Raw genomic sequence first — 19,507 nt, 5'->3', positions numbered from 1 at the left:
GCCAGACTGACTTCCAGAGTGGCTGAACCATTATACAGTCCCACCAACAATGAATAAGAGTTCCAATTTCTCCACATCCCCTCCAGCATTTGTAGTTTCCTGTTTGTTTAATGGCAGCCATTCTAATCGGTGTTAGATGGTATCTCATTGTGGTCTTAATTTGCATCTCCCTAATAGCTAGTGAAGCTGAACATTTTTTCATGTGTTTCTTGGCCATTTGTATTTCCTCTTCAGAGAACTGTCTTTTCATATCTTTTGCCCATTTTATAATTGGGCTGTCTGTACTATTGTCATTGAGTTGTAGGATTTCTTTATATATGCAAGATATCAGTCTTTTGTCAGATACATGGTTTCCAAAAATTTTTCCCATTGAGTTGGCTGCCTCTTTACCTTTTTGAGAAATTACTTTGAGGTGCAGAAACTTCTAAGCTTGAGGAGGTCCCATTTATCTGTTTTTTCTTTTGTTGCTTGCGCTTTGGGTGTAAAGTCTAGGAAGTGGCCGCCTAATACAAGGTCTTGAAGATGTTTTCCTACATTATCTTCTAGGAGCTTTATGGTACTTTCTTTTATATTGAGATCTTTCATCCATTTTGAGTTAATTTTTGTGTAGGGTGTGAGGTAGGGGTCCTCTTTCATTCTTTTGGATATGGATATCCAACTCTCCCAGCCCCATTTGCTGAAAAGACCATTATGACTCAGTTCAGTGACTTTGGGGGCCTTATTAAAGATCACTCGGCCATAGATCTGAGGGTCTATCTCTGAATTCTCAATTCGATTCCATTGATCTATATGTCTATCTTTGTGCCAGTACCATGCTGTTTTGACAACTGTGGCTTTATAATAAGCTTCAAAGTCAGGCAGTGTAAGTCCTCCCACTTCGTTTTTCTTTTTTAGAGTGTCTTTAGCAATTCGAGGCATCTTCCCTTTCCAAATAAATTTGATAACTAGCTTTTCCAAGTCTGCAAAGTAGGTTGTTGGAATTTTGATTGGGATTGCATTGAATCTGTAGATGAGTTTGGGTAGAATTGACATCTTAATGACATTTAGCCTTCCTATCCATGAACATGGAATATTTTTCCATCTTTTAAGGTCCTCTTCTATTTCTTTTAGTAAAGTTACGTAGTTTTCTTTGTATAGGTCTTTTACATCTTTGGTTAACTTTATTCCTAGGTACTTGATTTTTTTAGTTGCTATTGAAAATGGTATCTTTTTCTTGAGTGTCTCTTCAGTTTGTTCATTTCTAGCATATAGAAACATTACTGACTTATGTGCATTAATCCTGTATCCCGCTACTTTGCTAAATTTGTTTATTAGCTCTTAGTAGCTGTATCGTCGATTTCTCAGGGTTTTCTAGATATAAGATCACATCATCCGCAAACAATGACAGTTTTACTTCTTCTTTTCCAATTTGGATGCCTTTTATTTCTTTGTCTTGCCGGATTGCCCTGGCTAGCACTTCCAGCACAATGTTGAATAACAGTGGTGACAGCGGGCATCCTTGTCTTGTTCCTGATCTTAGAGGGAAGGCTTTCAGTCTCTCACCATTGAGTACTATGCTGGCTGTGGGTTTTTCATATATGTTCTTTATCATATTGAGGAAGTTTCCTTCAATTCCTACATTTTGAAGTGTTTTTATCAAAAACAGATGTTGGATTTTGTCAAATGCTTTTTCAGCATCTACTGAGATGATCAATTGATTTTTCCCTTTTGACTTCTTAATGTGTTTTAATAAATTGATTGGTTTTCTTATGTTGAGCCATCCTTGCATGCCTGGAATGAACCCCACTTGGTCATGGTGTATGATTTTTTTAATGTGTCTTTGGATTCGATTTGCAAGTATTTTGTTGAGGATTTTTGCATCTATATTCATTAGGGAGATTGGCCCGTAGTTTTCCTTTTTTGTAGCATCTTTGCCTGGTTTTGGTATTAGATTGATGTTAGCTTCATAAAATGAGTTAGGTAGTGTTCCATTTTCTTCAATGTTTTGAAAGAGTTTGAGTAAGATTGGTGTCAGTTCTTTCTGGAAAGTTTGGTAGAATTCCCCTGTGAAGCCATCTGGCCCTGGGCATTTATTTGTGGGAAGATTTTTGATGACTGATTGGATCTCTTCACTTGTGATGGGTTGATTGAGGTCTTCTATTTCTTCTCTGGTCAGTCCAGGGTGTTCATATGTTTCCAGGAAATTGTCCATTTCCTCTACATTATCCAGTTTGTTGCCATACAGTTGCTCATAGCATCCTCTTATAATTTTTTTAATTTCTTCAGGATCTGCAGTTTTGTCACCTTTTTCATTCATTATTTTCTTTATATGGGTCTTCTCTCTTTTTGGTTTTGTCAGTCTAGCTAGGGGCTTGTCAATCTTGTTGATCTTCTCAAAGAACCAACTTTTGGTGATATTTATCCTCTCTATTGTTTTTTTGTTCTCTATGTCATTTATTTCTGCTTTAATCCTTGTTATTTCTTTTCTTGTACTTGGTTTAGGATTGGTTTGCTGTTCATTTTCTAGCTTCTTCAGCTGATCCATTAGTTCTTTGACTTTTGCTCTTTCTTCCTTTTTAATATATGCATTTAGTGCTATAAATTTCCCCCTTAGCACTGCTTTTGCTACATCCCATAGGTTTTGGTGTGTTGTGTTCTCATTTTCATTCGTCTCTATATATTTAGCAATTTCTCTTGCTATTTCTTCATTAACCCACTGATTGTTTAGGAGTGTGCTGTTTAACCTCCAGGTATTTGTGAATTTTCTAAGTCTCTGATGGTTATTGACTTCTAATTGTATTCCATTGTGGTCAGAGAATGTGCTTTGAATAATTTCAATCTTTTTAAATTTATTGAGGCTTGTTTTATGTCCCAGCATATGATCTATTCTGGAGAAAGTTCCGTGAGCACTAGAAAAGTATGTGTATCCTGGTGATTTGGGATGTAATGTCCTTATATGTCTGTTAAATCTAATTCATTTCTTAGATTGTTTAGGTTTTCAATTTCCTTATTGGTCTTCTGTCTGGTTGATCTATCTATAGGAGAGAGTGATGTGTTGAAGTCTCCCACAATTATTGTGGAAACATCAATTGCTTCCTTTAGTTTTGCCAGTGTTTCTCTCATGTATTTTGTGGCACCTTGATTGGGTGGATAGACATTTACGATTGTTATTTCTTCTTGTTGAATTGCCCCTTTTATTAGTATGTAGTGGCCTTCTTTGTCTCTCAAAACATCCCTGCATTTAAAGTCTATTTTATCTGAGATTAATATTGCTAGACCTGCTTTCTTTTGGCTGTAGCTTGCATGAAATATTTTTTTCCATCCTTTCACTTACAGTTTCTTTGTGTCCCTGTGTCTAAGATGAGTCTCTTGTATGCAACATATTGATGGTTCATTTTTTTTGATCCATTCTGCGAATCTATATCTTTTAATTGGGGAGTTTAATCCATTCACATTGAACGTTATAACCGTGAAAGCATTTCTTGAATCAGCCATCTTATCCTTTGGTTTATGTTTGTCATATTTTTCCCCTCTCTCTATTAATATCCTTTATTGTACCCATACCGAATCTCTTTAGTACTGAACCTTTCTCCAAGTCTCTCTGTCCTTTCTTTGTTTCTCTGTCTGTAGGGCTCCTTTTAGTATCTCCAGTAGGGCAGGTCTCTTGTTAGCAAATTCTCTCAGCATTTGTTTGTCTGTGAAAAATTTAAGCTCTCCTTCAAATTTGAAGGAGAGCTTTGCTGGATAAAGTATTCTTCGTTGGAAATTTTTCTCACTCAGAATTTTAAATATATCGTGCCACTGCCTTTTCGCCTCCATGGTGGCTGCTGAGTAGTCACTACTTAGTCTTCTGCTGTTTCCTTTGTATGTGGTGAATTGCTTTTCTCTTGCTGCTTTCAGAACTTGCTCCTTCTCTTCTGTGTTTGACAGTGTGATCAGAATATGTCTCGGAGTGGGTTTATTTGGATTTATTTGGATTTATTCTATTTGGAGTTCGCTGAGCATTTATGATTTGTGTATTTATGTTGTTTAGAAGATTTGGGAAGTTTTCCCCAACAATTTCTTTGAATACTCTTCCTAGACCTTTACCCTTTTCTTCCCCTTCTGGAACACCAATGAGTCTTATATTTGGACGTTTCATATTATCTATCATATCCCTGAGGTCCATTTCGATTTTTTCAATTTTTTTCCCCATTCTTTCTTTTATGCTTTCATTTTCCATTCTGTCATCTTCCAGGTCACTGATTCATTGTTCAACTTCCTCTAGTCTTGTACTATGAGTGTCCAGAATCTTTTTAATTTGGTCAACAGTTTCTTTAATTTCCATAGGATCATCCATTTTTTTATTTAGTCTTGCAATGTCTTCTTTATGCTCTTCTAGGGTCTTCTTGATATCCTTTGTATCCCGTACTATGGTCTCATTGTTCATCTTTAGTTCTTTGAGTAGCTGCGCTAGGTGCTGTGTCTCTTCTGATCTTTTGATTTGGGTGCTTGGGCTTGGGTTATCCATATCGTCTGGTTTTTTCATATGCTTTATAATTTTCTGTTGTTTTTGGCCTCCTGGCATTTGCTGAACTTGATAGGGTACTTTTAGGATTTGTAGACCAATTGATGTCCTTATCTCTAATTTATCAGATCTACAGCTTCGTGGAGTACACCTTCTCTAACTAACCAGCAGGTGGCGTCCATGAGCCACCTGTTCTCCACAAGCCAGTTCTCCCCTGCTTACCCTTTTTGGTGAGTGGGGGAGTGAGTCTTGTGGGGTTTAATTGGTGTACCAAGCTTGAGTGTGTAGTTGGTGTTGCCTGCCCTGTATATGGGGCGTGTTTCTGGGCAGTCAGGGAGGGGGGGTGGCTCTAACAATCCAATCTCCCTGGTGATCCTAGAGTTTTAAAGCTGCTGCAATAGTCCAATCCTTCAGTTCAGTCCTGCCAGTTTGTCTCTGCCACTGACCCACAAGTCCTTGGTACTGGCGTATGGCTCCTGAGACTTGCAAGTGGGCCCCTCTTCCAGGCTGTGCACCCCGGGTCCTCTGTTGAGGGATGACTGTGCTATGTCACACGTGAGTGCTGTCCCCCCAGGGCAGTTCTGGGCTGCTGGGCTGTGTAGGGAGGCTCCCAGTCTGCTGAAATGATGGCTGAATGGGGCTTTGTTAATTCACACTGCTCCACCTTCCCAACTCTGGGACAATCAGCTGAGGCTGCAGGGAAGGCTAAAGTCCACGCCCAGTTTTGTGGTGTGTGCCTGTTATTTGAAGCGCTTCCGTCACACTGGGTTGTCTGGGGCAGCTCTGGGCTATGGGGCTGGCGATGGGCAGGAGTGTTTCCTGTCCACCAGGATGATGGCTGTGAGCGGACACCCCCCTCTTCTTGGGAAGTTGTGGTGTTTAGTGAATTTTCTCAGCCACTGGATTATTGCCTTTTGTCTCAGAGCTCTCTTAGTTCTGCTCTTGTCTTGACCTGCCCAAATTGCAAGTCTTTGAAGTTTTCTGTATTGGGCTTCTTAGAGTAATTGTTTTAGAAAAAGAAAAAAGGATTTAAAAAAAAAAAAAAAAAAAAAAAGGGCCCTCCTCAGAGATCTAATGGGTTATTGAAATGCTAAGTGACAAAGCAATTAGGGCCATTAAGGAAAGGTCCACAGGGCAGAGAGATCAGCTTTTCTTCGGGATTTGCATATGAGCCTCAGGGCCTGAGCTCTGCCCTTCCCCTTTCTATGTTCACCAGAACTCCAAAAATCCTCTGCTTTTATTTTGGAGTTTTTCGTGTTGTTTTTTTCTATGCCTGTCTCTTCTCTGCTGGGCTGGCTGCTCTCAGATTCTCTGGTGTCTGGTCTCAGTCTATCTATGGTTGGAGTTTGGATCAGTAGAATGAGTTTCTGATAAGGGCTGCCACTGCAGTTCTCCCTTCTCCTTCCCGGAGCTGACAGCCCCTTCTCCCACGGGACTGAGCCTGGCAGGGAGGGATGCGGGTCCCCTGGCCGCAAAAACTTACAGATTTCGCTGATCTCGGCAGTTCCACGTTTTCATGAGTGTTGTATGAAGTATGCCCAAAGTCAGATTGCTCTGTGGTGTCCAGTCCACCCAGTTCCTGGCTTTCTACCTACTTTCCTGGAGGAGTAACTAAAACATACAGCTCACCAGTCCGCCATCTTGCCCCGCCTCTCCTTTCATGTTTCTTTATTTTGGATTGCATCCTGGGCATTTATATATGATGTTATGTGTTTTAATATGATGTTATAAGCCTCTGAGCCTTGTTTAAATTCTATGGAAAAATGCTAATATTTTTGTTTTAGAAAGCAATCAACACTGTTAGATAGTATAAGAAAACCAGAGGCCACAAGTTCCAATCTGTCTTCTGTGGGCTGTGATTTTAATATCGGTTCAGTTTTTAAAGACTCTGCAGCATTATTCTGACCTGTCCTTCATATTTGTCACTGGGTGAATGGTCAATCTGGGATCTGAGTGCTTGAACTATGTGTTGCTGTACTTCTTAAAGTCTTTTTTATGGTGAATAGTATCAGATCCGCTCATCACAAGCTCTGCAGCAAACACAAAAATTTCTAAACAACTTTATGGCGCCATATTCCCAAATTCCCCCCACTCCATGATCTCGTCAGTAATTTCCAGTTCTCTGGGGCTTCCCTTTTTGATCTACCAGCCATAACATTAGCTGAGCCACATGGTTCCACAACTTTGTCTGCATCTAGGGCTAGGCAATAGTGTGAGGGAGGGTGTGGGTGGGCAGCGAGTTTTTTTTTTTTAAAGCAATGAAGGTTTGTCACCAGCCCCTCTTGGAATGACAGCTCTACTGTTCAGAGAGAAAGATTCCTTCCATCAGAGTACTGGTTTCTGCAGACTTCTGCTCCATTATGGTCTCAATCCTGATGCTAAAGGATTACTTGGTGAGTAAGGTATGAAAGAAGGAGAGGGAGGAGAAAAAAATGAGGGGAATTCCACTCAGTCTAAGAAATAGAAGTTCCATTTCCCACTCCTAAGCCCAGAACTGAGGGCTGTCCCTGGTGCTTTATTTGTCCACACAGACATTACTCTGGGTTTTAGGCTGCGCTACTATAAGTCAGGGGATATCCAAGGCAAAAAACAGCAAATTCAATAGTGGTTCAGTGCTATTTCAAATTCTGGCCTTCTGCCCCAATCAACCTGCACCTATGTACATCTTAGAATCCTCAAATAGCTGCTCCATTCATTCTATTTAGGTTTTATAGTTGCATTTAAGTGGGACATAAGTGGATATGCTTATTCTATCCATAGAATAAGCTGTTTGTGTTCTACAATCCGGTTTATTTTGTTTTGTTTTATTCTACAGTCCTGTATTTATTTTTTATTCTATTAACATATATACATCTATTAACATATATATATATTCTGTTAACATATATATAACCTAAAATTTCCCCTTTTAACCACATTCACATGTATAATTCAGTGTTCCCAGCTACTCCTTGAGGGATATTTTCCTTACATGATAATAAAATACTCATGTGTACATGTATACACACAGACACACACATCAGTCATAAAGAAAAATTTATGTAAATTCAGTTAAATTATAATTTCCAATCACATACTAGCAATTGTGTTCAAGACTGTGAAAGAATATTTTAATATTTTCTTTTTATAGACTTCACACATTTCTTGTTAAATTTATTCCTGAGTATGTAATTTTCTTTGTTGCTATTGTAAACAGGTTTCTCTATCATTACATCCATCATTTATTATTTGTACAAATGAAACTATTATTTTTGTATGTTAATTTTATATCTTACTACTTTCCTGAATTCTTTTATTGTTTGAATTAGTTTTATTATAGCTTCTTTGGGGTTTGCTACACTTGCAAATAGAGAGTTTATATCTGCAAATAGAGAGTTTTACTTCTTTACCCATGTTTATTCCTCTCATTAATTTATTTTGCATAATTGCACTGCCTACAATACCTCTAGTACAATGCTGGAAAGTAGTGAATATAATGGGCATTTCTGCCTTATTTCTGATCTTCGTTGAAATACTTCCAATTATTCTCCATTAAATAAGATACTGCTTTATGTAACATCATCCTCTATTCTTGATAGAATGACTCAAAATTCTAAAGATGCAGTTTTTCCCATGTTAATTTATAAATTTAGTGCAACCGCAATAAAAAATACGAACCAGCTATTTTATGGAGTTAGGCAACTTGATATAAAGTTTACATGGAAAAATAAACATGCAAGAGTAGCTGGGAGGCCAAAGGGTAAAGGTTGAAACTGACTGTGTTTTAAAACTTCAACTTCCATATGAGATCAAGGGAAGACATATCTATTTGGTATAGGATCTTAATTTTCTAAACGGTACAACTCTACAGTCGATTTGTTCAAGCACCATAATTGCATGGAACTTTGAATAGGAAGTGAGATACGGTAGGTTAGTATAGGCTGGAGTGAAATAGTGACACATCCCAGAGTAATTCTGGCAGATAATACAAAATATATTTACAGCCTCCCCCTCCCCAGCCCCGAGGATCTGGGGGAAGGTGCAGATGCATTGGACATCCTCATCTGGACTGGTGTTGATGTTGTCACAAACATCGGGACTGGTGGTTTGATGTGCTGAGCCCTCGATCATGGGACTTGCCCTTATGAAGCTCGTTACTGCAAAGGAGAGTCTAAACTTGCATGTAATTGTGCCTAAGAGTCTCCCCCTGAGTACCTCTTTGTTGCTCAGATGTGGCCCTCTCTCTCTCTCTAACTGAGCCATCTCGACAGGTGAACTCACTGCCCTCCCTGCTACGTGGGACCCGACTCCCAGGGTTGTAAATCTCCCTGGCAATGCAGAATATGACTCCCGGGAAGGAATGTGGACCTGGCATCGTGGGACTGAGAGTATCTTCTTGACCAAAAGGGGGATGCAAATAGAGAAGAAATAGTTTCAGTGGCTGAGAGATTTCAAATGGAGTTGAGAGGTCACTCTGGTGGACATTCTTATGCACTATATAGATAACACCTCTTAGGTTTTAATGTATTGGAATAGCTAGAAGTAAATACCTGAAACTACCAAACTCCAACCCAGCAGTCTGGACTCCTGAAGACAATTATATAATAATGTAGATTACAAGGGGTGACAGTGTGATTGTGAAGACCTTGTGGATCACACCCCCTTTACCTAGTGTACGGATGAGTAGAAAAATGGGGATAAAAACTAAAGGACAGACTTGGGCAAGATGACGGCATAGAGAGGAGTGGAAGCTAAGTAGTCCCCCAGGAACAACTACAAAAAACCAGAAACAACTAGTAAATAATCCAGAATAACTGCGGGGGGACAAACGAGACCATCCATTCATCATACACCAACCTGAATTCGGAGGAATGCCCGAGAACACAGCATAAAATCTGTAAGTAAAACCTGTGGAACCAGGTCGGGAGACCCCCTCCCCCATAGCCCGAGCTGCAGAGCCGCGTGGTGCCACAGAGAAGCTCTCTCCCAGCAAGTGAATACAGCTCAGCTGAGCTCCAACTGGGGTTTTAAGTAGCGAGTGTGAACTGCTCACTACAGGTACGCAGCCCCAAAAAACAGACAGAGGCTTTGGGTGATGACTGACCTGGGAGAGCTGGAGGGTTGCCTTGGACTGGGTCTGAAGGGGACTATCTGTTTCTTTTTTGGCTCAGTGGAGAAAGCCCCAGTCATTTTCAGTTTCCAGGGCTGTGACTCTGGGAAGGGTGAAGACACCACAAGCAGAGAGCGAGACCACTGAAATGCTAATGACCTCCACCTGAGGGGTCTGTCTTCTCTAGGAGGAAAGGGGTGGGGCCCTTTCCATTCAGAACCAGACCCCAGAGCCTGGGGGAACATGGCCATACCTCCTCACACCAGTCAAGAATTATAGGCTAACAGGCATCACCTGCACAAAAGCACAGTGACCTGAGGCATCAAAGGGTGGAGCAATTTTCTAAGACACACTCGCAGGGAAACCAGATACTGAACATTTCTTCCCTCTGGGACCTGAGCCTGTTCTGGTCTGAGAAAACCTGATTTGGATAACCAAGGAAACCATGCCTAGACAACAGAAAATTACAACCTACACTAAGAAAAACAAAGTTATGGCCCAGTCAGAGGAACAAACGTACACTTCAACTGAGATACAGGAATTTAAACAACTAATGCTAAATCAATTCAAAAAGTTTAGAGAAGATATTGCAAAAGAGATAGAGGCTGTAAAGGAAGCACTGGACATGAATACGGCAGAAATCAAAAGTTCAAAAAACCTACTAGTAGAATCTATGGAAATGAAAGGTACAACACAAGAGATGAAAGACACAATGGAAACATACAACAGCAGATCTCAAGAGGCAGAAGAAAACACTCAGGAACTGGAGAACAAAACACCTGAAAGCCTACACGCAAAGGAGCAGATGGAGAAAAGAATGAAAAAATATGAGCAACGTCTCCGGGAACTCAAGGATGAAACAAAGTACAATAATGTACGTATCATTGGTGTCCCAGAAGGAGAAGAGAAGGGAAAGGGGGCAGAAGCAATAATAGAGGAAATAATTAATGAAAATTTCCCATCTCTTATGAAAGACATAAAATTACAGATCCAAGAAGCGCAGCATACTCCAAACAGAAGAGATATGAATAGGCCTACGCCAAGACACTTAATAATCAGATTATCAAATGTCAAAGACAAAGAGAGAATCCTGAAAGCAGCAAGAGAAAAGCAATCCATTACATACAAAGGAAGCTTAATAAGACTATGTGCGGATCTCTCAGCAGAAACCATGGAGGCAAGAAGGAAGTGGGGTGATATATTTAAGATACTGAAAGAGAAAAACCACCAACCAAGAATCCTGTATCCAGCAAAGCTGTCCTTCAAATATGAGGGAGAGCTCAAAATATTTTCTGACAGACAGACAATGAGAGACTTTGTGAACAAGACACCTGCCCTGCAGGAAATACTAAAGGGAGCACTACAGGGTGATAGAAGACAGGAGTGTGTGGTTTGGAACACAATTTTGGGAGATGGTAGCACAACAATGTAAGTACACTGAACAAAGATAACTATGAATACGGCTGAGAGAGGAAGGTGGGGAGCATGTGAGACACCAGAAGAAAGGAGGAAAGATAACGACTGGGACTGTGTAACTTGGTGAAATCTAGAGTATTCAACAATCGTGATAAAATGTACAAATATGTTCTTTTACGAGGGAGAACAAGCAAATGTCAACCTTGCAAGGTGTTAAAAATGGGAAGGCATTGGGGGAGGGATGCAATCAGCATAAACTAGAGTCTGTATCTAATAGAATCATTGTATTATGCTTCCTTTAATGTAACAAAGGTGATATACCAAGGTGAATCCAGATAAGAGGGGGACTTTTTCACTCTAATTATTATTCTTGTTATTTTTGTGTGTGTGCTAATGAAGGTGTCAGGGATTGATTTGGGTGATGAATGTACCACTATGTAATGGTACTGTAAACAATCGAAAGTATGATTTGTTTTGTATGACTGCATGGTGTGTGAATATATCTCAATAAAATGAAGATTAAAAAAAAAAAAAAAGAGGGGGAGATAGGGGAGGCATGTTAGACACTTGACATTGGTGGTATTGTCTGATTCTTTATTCTACTTTGATTTAAGGTTATTTTTCCTTTTGCTGCTTCCTAGCTGTCATTTTTTTGTTTCCTCTTTCTTTTGCCTCTCTACCTTCTTTGACTCTCCCTCCTGCCTTGTGGAAGAAATGTAGATGCTCTTGCTTATTATTAGCAGAATGTTCAATTAGGATGAACTTAAATGTTTGGAAATGAACAGGGGTGTTGGTAGCAAGATGTGAGAATAACTAACAGCGCCGAATGGTGTGTGAATGAGGTGGAAAGGGGAAGCTCAGAGTCATATATGTCACCAGAAGGAAAGTTGGAGGTCAAAAGATGGAAATGTATAAAACTGAATCCTATGGTGGGCAATGTCCATGATCAACTGTACAAATACTAGAAATCACTTCATGAACCAGAACAAATGTATGACAATACAATTAGAAGTCAATAATATAGGGGCATATAGGGAAGAACTATATACCTATTACAAACTATATACTACAGTTAGTAGTATTTCAACATTTTTTCATAAACAGTAACAAACGTAACTATATCAATACTAGGAGTCAACAATTGAGGGGGGTTGGTTAGGGATAGGGGAGGTTTAGAGTTTCCTTTTCTTTTTTTCTTTTTTCATCTTTCACTTTATTTCTTGTCTGGAGTAATGAAAAGTTTCTAAAAATTGAACAAAAATTAAGTGTGATGGATGCACAGCTGTATGAGGGTACCCAGGGGCAAGTGATTGTACACTTTAGATCTTTGGATAATTGTATGGTATCTGAACAATCTCAATAAAAATGAAAAAAACAAAACAAAACAAAAAAAAACTAAAGGACAAATGGGGTGGGATGGGGGGGATGATTTGGGTGTTCTTTTTTCATTTTTATTTTTTTATTCTTGTTCTGGTTCTTTCTGATGTAAGGAAAATGTTCAGAGATAGATTGTGGTGATGAACGCATAACTATGTGATCATACTGTGGACAGTGGATTGTATACCATGGATGATTGTATGGTGTGTGAATGTATTTCAATAAAACTGAATTTAATAAAAAAAAAAAATTACAGAACAAGAATTAAAAAAAAGAGTAGCTGGGAACACTGAGTTATACAGGTGAATGTGGTTAAAAGGGGAAATTTTAGGTTATATATATGTTAATAGAATAAAAAATAAAAACAAACACAGGACTGTAGAACACAAACAGTGAACTCTAAAGTACACTGTGGGCTATAGTTAATAGAACAATTATAAAAATGTTTTTTCATCAATTGTAACAAATGTACCACACTAATGCAAGGTGCTAATAATAGGATACTGTGCCGGTTTGAAACTGTTATGTACCCCAGGAAAGGCCATGTTCTTTTAATCCAGTCTTATGGATGAAGAGTTATTGTACTGTGATAGGACCTTTTGATTAGATTGTTTCCATGAAGATGTGACCTATCCAACTGCGGGTAAGATCTTTTGATTAGATTATTTCCATGGAGGTATGACTCTACCCATTTAGGGTGGGTCTTAATTAGATCACTGGAGCCCTTAAGAGAGCTGAGAGCTGACACAGACTAAAATGCTTGGAGATGCTTGGAGATGCAGGCAGAAAGATGCTTGGAGGTACCATGCTAAGAGATGAAGCCCAGAGTTTGTCCCGGAGAATCTAAGAGAGGTGCCCCAGACACTTAGAGAGAAATGCCCTGGGAGAACAAACAAGGATGCACAGAAGCTGAGAGACAGAAGTCAAGAGAGGCAGAACCTCAGAGACATTTTGGAGAAAGCCATTTTGAAACCAGAACTCGGGAGCAAAGGACCAGCAGATTCCAGCCATGTGCCTTCTCAGCTAACAGAGGGGTGTTCTGGATGCTGTCGGCCTTTGTTCAGTGAAGGTATCCTCTTGTTGATGCCTTAGCTTGGACACTTTTATGGCCTTAGAACTGTAAATTTGTAACCTAATAGATCCCCTTTATAAAATCCAATCCATTACTGGTATTTTGCATAATGGCAGCTTTAGCAAACTGGAACAAACAGTATATGGAACTCTGTATCTTAATGCATGATTTTTCTGTAAACCTACAACTTCTCTAATAATAATAAGAAGAAGAATAGCTGGGAACACACAGAAAAAGAAGACCTACAGGGGGACACTATCCCTGACAGTCATTAAAATATACTATAAAGCCCATGCAATTTAAAGAATGCCATACTATCACATGAATAGACAAATAATCCATAAACTATTAAATTCAGAGTTAGACTTCACTATATATGGCAATTTAGTATACAATAAAGGAGGCATCTCAAATCATTAGGGGAAAATGGACTTTTTAATAAATAATGATGATATAACCATGTATCCATTTAGAAAAGGACAAAATTAGATCCATATTTCACAGAATAACAAGAATAAACTACAAATGTATTAGGGATCTAAATGTGTTTTAAAACTGAAGTGATACAGTACTAGAAGAAACATGGGTGAATCCTCTTTAAATTTGGTATGGGGAAAAGCTTTCTATGACTCAAAATCTAAATGCAGTAAAAGAAGAACTGATGAATTTGACTATGTTAAAGTTTAAAAATCGGCATGGCATAAAAATGTCATGAACAATGACAAAAGGCAACTGACACACTGGAAGGATACAGTTGTACCATATACCAAAATTGTGCAACAGGGAAGTAAGCCTTGATAGAAAAAAGGGGAAAGGGTATAAAAAGACAATTCACATATATGAAAGATTAACAAAAAAAGGCCCTTAAACACATGAAAAATGCTAAATTCACTCATAATTAGAAAAAGGTAAATTAAAAAACTCGTATATACAATTTCTCACCAACAGACAAGCAAAAATTTAAAATATATAGTCTCATAGTTTGCTTGTGGGAATGCATTTGGAAAGAACCCTTCCGGGGGAGGAAGGAATGTGGCAATACCTATAAAAACTTTAATCCCAATTCTAGAATTTTTTCCATATGATACATTTTGAACAATATGGAAATACATTCACATAATATATTCACTGCAGCATTGTTAATATTTGCAAAATACTGGAAACAAACTAAATTCCCACACATAGGAGAGCTGTTGAATCTATTTTGGTATTTCCACAAAATGAAGTACAATGCAGTTGTGACAAGGACTGAGGAAGATCTATATGAACTGAAATGGAGTGACAGGCAGAACATACTGTTAAGTTCAAAAGCAAAATGCAAGAGTGTCTATAGTATGCTATACTTCATGAAAGAAAGAAACAGATAAAACAAAATACACAGGTATCTCCCCATATGTACAAAAGAAACACAATAAAGATAACTGCAACTTTAGAGAATGTTTACCTATAGTGGACTTACAGGAAAGGGGTAGTAGGAAAGGAGAATGGGAAAGAATGGCTGATACTTTGCTGAGCATATCTTTTCATATATCTCTGACTTTTGGAATCACAGTAATGTTTCACATACCCAAAAATAAACAAACAAAACCAACAAAAATATAGGTGGAACCCAAAATGGAATATAAATAGTAAGAAATGAGCCTAACTGTATTTCAACATATATACAACACAACCACACTAAAGAGGATGGGGAAGAACAGAATAAATATACATAACTTTGGAAAACAGTTTTGACTGAATACTGTGACGTTAAAGACAAAATGAAGCATACATAAACATTATTCTCATCGCTAAATTTGTTTCTCAGCAATATGGAGTAATAATTTTGAAATTACTTTACATATAAGTTAGGGCAGAACACATAGGTTAGTATATTGCAGATAATGAGCTCTATGTTTCTTACCATCTGAATAAGAAGCAAAGCTTACGGGAATGCAAGAATTAACCCTGTAGAACGGGATTAGAGTTGGAAGTTTCAGTTTGAAATCATGATATTTATATACACAAATATACACACACATACCTAAAGAAATACAGCAATAAATATAGATATGTATGTATCCTGAGTAAGCATACACACATTATAGTAACAGTGAGCACACCTAGCACCCAGATCTTGGTTTCTAAATACCACATTCCCAAAAAACAAAGATAAAAACAAAAACAAACATTCAAAGAAACAGGGTTCTGTGGTGAAATGGTCGATTCCAGGGCTGGGACAGGGGAAATACAACATGAGTCTAGAGCATCTTATGGTTTCAGAAAGTAATGAAATGCTCATAAAAGGAAGGGAACTTGTTGATAGGACACAGGAACCAACCTGCAAATGTTCCAAGTGGCCAAAATAGAATAATTTGAGCATTAAAAAAAATTGATATATATATATACATAGGATAATGATCCTAAGAATAAAATTTAAACATCAACTAGTCAATATAGATATACATAGAAAACTGAATAAATAAATGGGAACAAAGGACAGCTTTTCCTTACAGAAGAATTCCAAAAATAAATGTAAAGGCAAGAAGAAAACAAAATTATCAGTAAGCAAATACCACAGTATCAAATTTCTTAGGCAAAATCTGATGGATGCTAAAAATGGGCAAAAAAAATTGGGAAATAATATTTGCATGGTCACAAAGTATCCTACCAAGATACTTATTAACCACAAAATGAAAAATAGTAACTTTATAGTGGAAAAATTCAACAAACATAACTCTGACCAAGTTATCAAGGTTAATATCACAGATAACAAGACCTAAGAACATGAACCCCTTGGTATGGTGCAATGAGAAAGAGCATCTGTGGTCCTTCTGTGGTAATTTTGCTAAAAACATTTAACCTCATCTTCATCATAAGAAAACATCAGAGCAACCCAAATAAAGGAGCATGCTACAAAGTAACTAATGAGTACTTTTCAAAAATGTCAAGTTCATAAAAAAGGAAAGACTGAGGAATTGTCATAGATAGGAAGAGATTACAAAGACAAGATAACTAAATGCAACATGGTAACCTAGATGGGATGCTGAAACAGAAAAGGGAAACAAGTGGAAAAACTGATAAAACCCAAATAAGATCTGTAATTTACTTATTATTATTATATTACTGTTCATTTTCTGATTTTGATCACTGTACTATGATTACATAAATACTAACATTAGAGGAAGCTGGGTGAAGGGAATATAGGAATTCTCCATACTATTTGTGTATTCTTCCTGCTAATCTAAAATTAGTTCAAAATAAAGTTTTTTTAAAAGTTCTGAATAAAATACAATGACAAAAAGCATATGTGGCCGGGGAGTGGGGTAAGAGAACTGACTCTAAAGGGATAGAAGGGAACTTTTTTGGATGACGGAAATTTTCTATATCATGATTGTGTTTGTGGTTTCAAAACTATATTCAGTTGTCAAACTATCGAAATATGCACTTAAACTGTTGAATTTTTTATATATATAAAATATACCTCAATAAAGCTGACAAAAAAGGAATCCAGATGTAAAAATATTTTTTAAAGTATCTGAATGCAGAGGAGAGATACAAAATAAGAATATGTATATTCTTACCAGATTAATTAACTGAGTGTGCACCACATCTTCTACCAAAACTGCTGTTTCATGAAGAGGCCTCCTAGCATCGCCTAAAGAAAACCTACAAAAAAATTAAACACACCAATATTAAAGATTGTGAAATTAAGAAAGGCAAAAAGTGAAAGATTTAATATAAGAATCAGCTTAATAAAGAAATATAAAGAAAATATATCTTTCCTACATGAGCAATAAATTCCAAACTAGCAATACAAGAACAAGGCAATAGCCATAAAATTATAAAAGGCACATGAGTAATCAAAATGAAAACTGCTAAAAGAAAAATTTATGTAAATGCCATTTAAATTATAATTTGTAATCAACATACTAGCAAATTATGAAGAATGGATTGCAAAAGTGATCTGAAAAGTCCTATTCCCAACTTTCCTTTCTGGCAATATAGTCAACTCTATTTATAGAGAATATTTACCATCCTGATAACGAACATCTGAAAATGGACTATAATATATAAAACACTTATTTTTAAAGCATGCCTTAACTAGCAATAAGAAGACAAACAGATGTCAGATAACAGGAGAAAATTCAATTCTACAGAGTAAGAGCGCTGGAGCTCAAATTTATTCTGAAGGCATCTGCTTATTCGTAACAGCCTAGATCCTGAATTTGAAATAGCATACAGGAAAGAATGCTGAGACTCCAAGCAAGGTAAAGGGGTCAGCCATGAGGAACCCAATATCAAGTTGGGAAACCTGACACCCAGTGATGTTGATAACTTCCTTGTGCAAACTAGGAAAATACCCAGGCAACAGAAGGAACTTCGTGTATCTCAGCCAATCCTGAGTAGAAGAGAGGGAAAAAATAGAAAAAAAATTATTCCCTGAGAATTGTTAACCACAAATTCACATTCGTGACTGCTGTCAGAACACTAGTTACCCACATAGGCTAAAAGAAAAAAAAAAAATCTATGCAAAAATTAAAGTGATTCTATGATGATAGTCCCTATGGGTTCCCGGTACAAACAAATGCAAATTATCTCTTAAAGAACATATGTTAAACAAAGACCTGAAAGAATGCCCATGGACAAAATATCAAGGACTTTACAATAAAAACTCACTATGAATACAAGAAAACAAATCTTCTTGAGTGAGAATGAGCAGAATCAATGAACTTTAGAATGAGACCAACAAAACCTGCAGATATTACATACTGTGGACAGTGGATTGTATATCATGGGTGTTTGTATGGTGTGTGAATGTATTTCAATAAAACTGAAATTAATAAAAAAAAAAAAGACACATTATCCCACTATGCAGAGACTGTGACAATCTTTGTGTCATATACAGGTATATATGCGTGTAGGTGTATATATGTATATCGGTATACAGGTGTACATATGTATACTCACTCATGGTTTTTTTTGTTTGTTTTTTATGTTTCAAACCAATTCTTGGTGAATTGGATTTTTTTAATTCAGTTTTGTTGGGATATGTTCACATACCATGCAGTCGTGCAGGGTGTGCATTTGGTTGTTCATGGTGCCATTGTGTAGTTGTGCGTTCATCACCAAAATTAATTTTTGAACATTTTCATTACCACACACACACAAATAATAAGAATAAAAATTAAGTGAAAAAGAACAATTAAACTAAAAAAAAAAAAAACCTGCAGATATTAGAATAATCATATAATAAACATATATTAACTATGTGATTCATGTTTTTTTAAAACTTGAAGTGAAAATATATGGGGGGAGTGTACTTGGGGGAAAAAACTATCAGAATTGGTTAGTCACATTTGAAAACACCCCAAAGGGAGATACAAATGAAAACTATGACAAAAAACCTAAAAACAATGATTTAAGAGCAGACTAGGTGCATCTAAAAATAGAACTACTGTTCAGGACAACATAAAATTGCCCATATTGCAGCATGGATAATAACAGAATATTATGATCAGTATTATGTGAAAAATATGGATACTGTGATGAAATGGATAAGTATCAAGAAAAATATAAATGACCAAAACTGACTCAAGAAAAAATAGAAAATCTGGATAGTCCTATAATTTTTAAATCAAATCAACAGTTTAAAAAGCCTCTGTTCATTTGTAATATTCTACCAAACATTCAAAGAACAGTCATTTCTTTCTTAAACATAATTTTATTGAGATATATTCATACCACACAGTCCATCAAAAGTATACACTCAGTGGTTCACAATATCATCACATATTTGTATATTCATCACCAAGATCATTTTTTACATTTGCATTACTCCAGAAAAAGAAATAAAAAGAAAAAAGAAGACCCCAAACATTCCATACCCCTTACTCCTCCCTCTTTTTGATCATTAGTATTGCTCTCAACACAATTTTACAACTTACAATAAATATTGGGTAAGAGTGATATAAACAATGTGATGTCTGTGTTTGCAGGTACTGTTTATTGCCAGGTTAGCTTACCTAGAGTGTATGTTAGGGCTCTAGCTCACTGTTGTTCTAATTCCAGTTAAGAGAAATTCCTG

At 37.2% G+C, this 19,507-nt stretch overlaps 1 protein-coding gene across 7 annotated transcripts in view; it reads right to left on the bottom strand.

Annotated features, from left to right (window-relative positions):
- The window catches only part of SUPT3H (SPT3 homolog, SAGA and STAGA complex component), a 618,339-nt gene that overhangs the window by 343,281 nt on the left and 255,551 nt on the right, over positions 1 to 19,507 (bottom strand). For all 7 annotated transcript variants that reach the window (XR_005217888.1, XM_037843148.1, XM_037843147.1 and 4 more), the window contains one exon: positions 17,004 to 17,088. Coding sequence is in view for 6 of the 7 variants with exons in the window: in XM_037843148.1 (XP_037699076.1) it covers positions 17,004 to 17,088 (85 nt within the window). In the remaining variant the exon portion in view is untranslated. The remainder of the gene's footprint in view (positions 1 to 17,003; positions 17,089 to 19,507) is intronic.

The sequence above is a fragment of the Choloepus didactylus genome, chromosome 7 (assembly GCF_015220235.1).
Source record: "Choloepus didactylus isolate mChoDid1 chromosome 7, mChoDid1.pri, whole genome shotgun sequence".
In the NCBI taxonomy this organism is placed as follows: domain Eukaryota; kingdom Metazoa; phylum Chordata; class Mammalia; order Pilosa; family Megalonychidae; genus Choloepus; species Choloepus didactylus.
The sequence above is the reverse complement of the archived record's forward strand: the minus strand, read 5'-3'. Positions and strand labels throughout refer to the sequence as shown.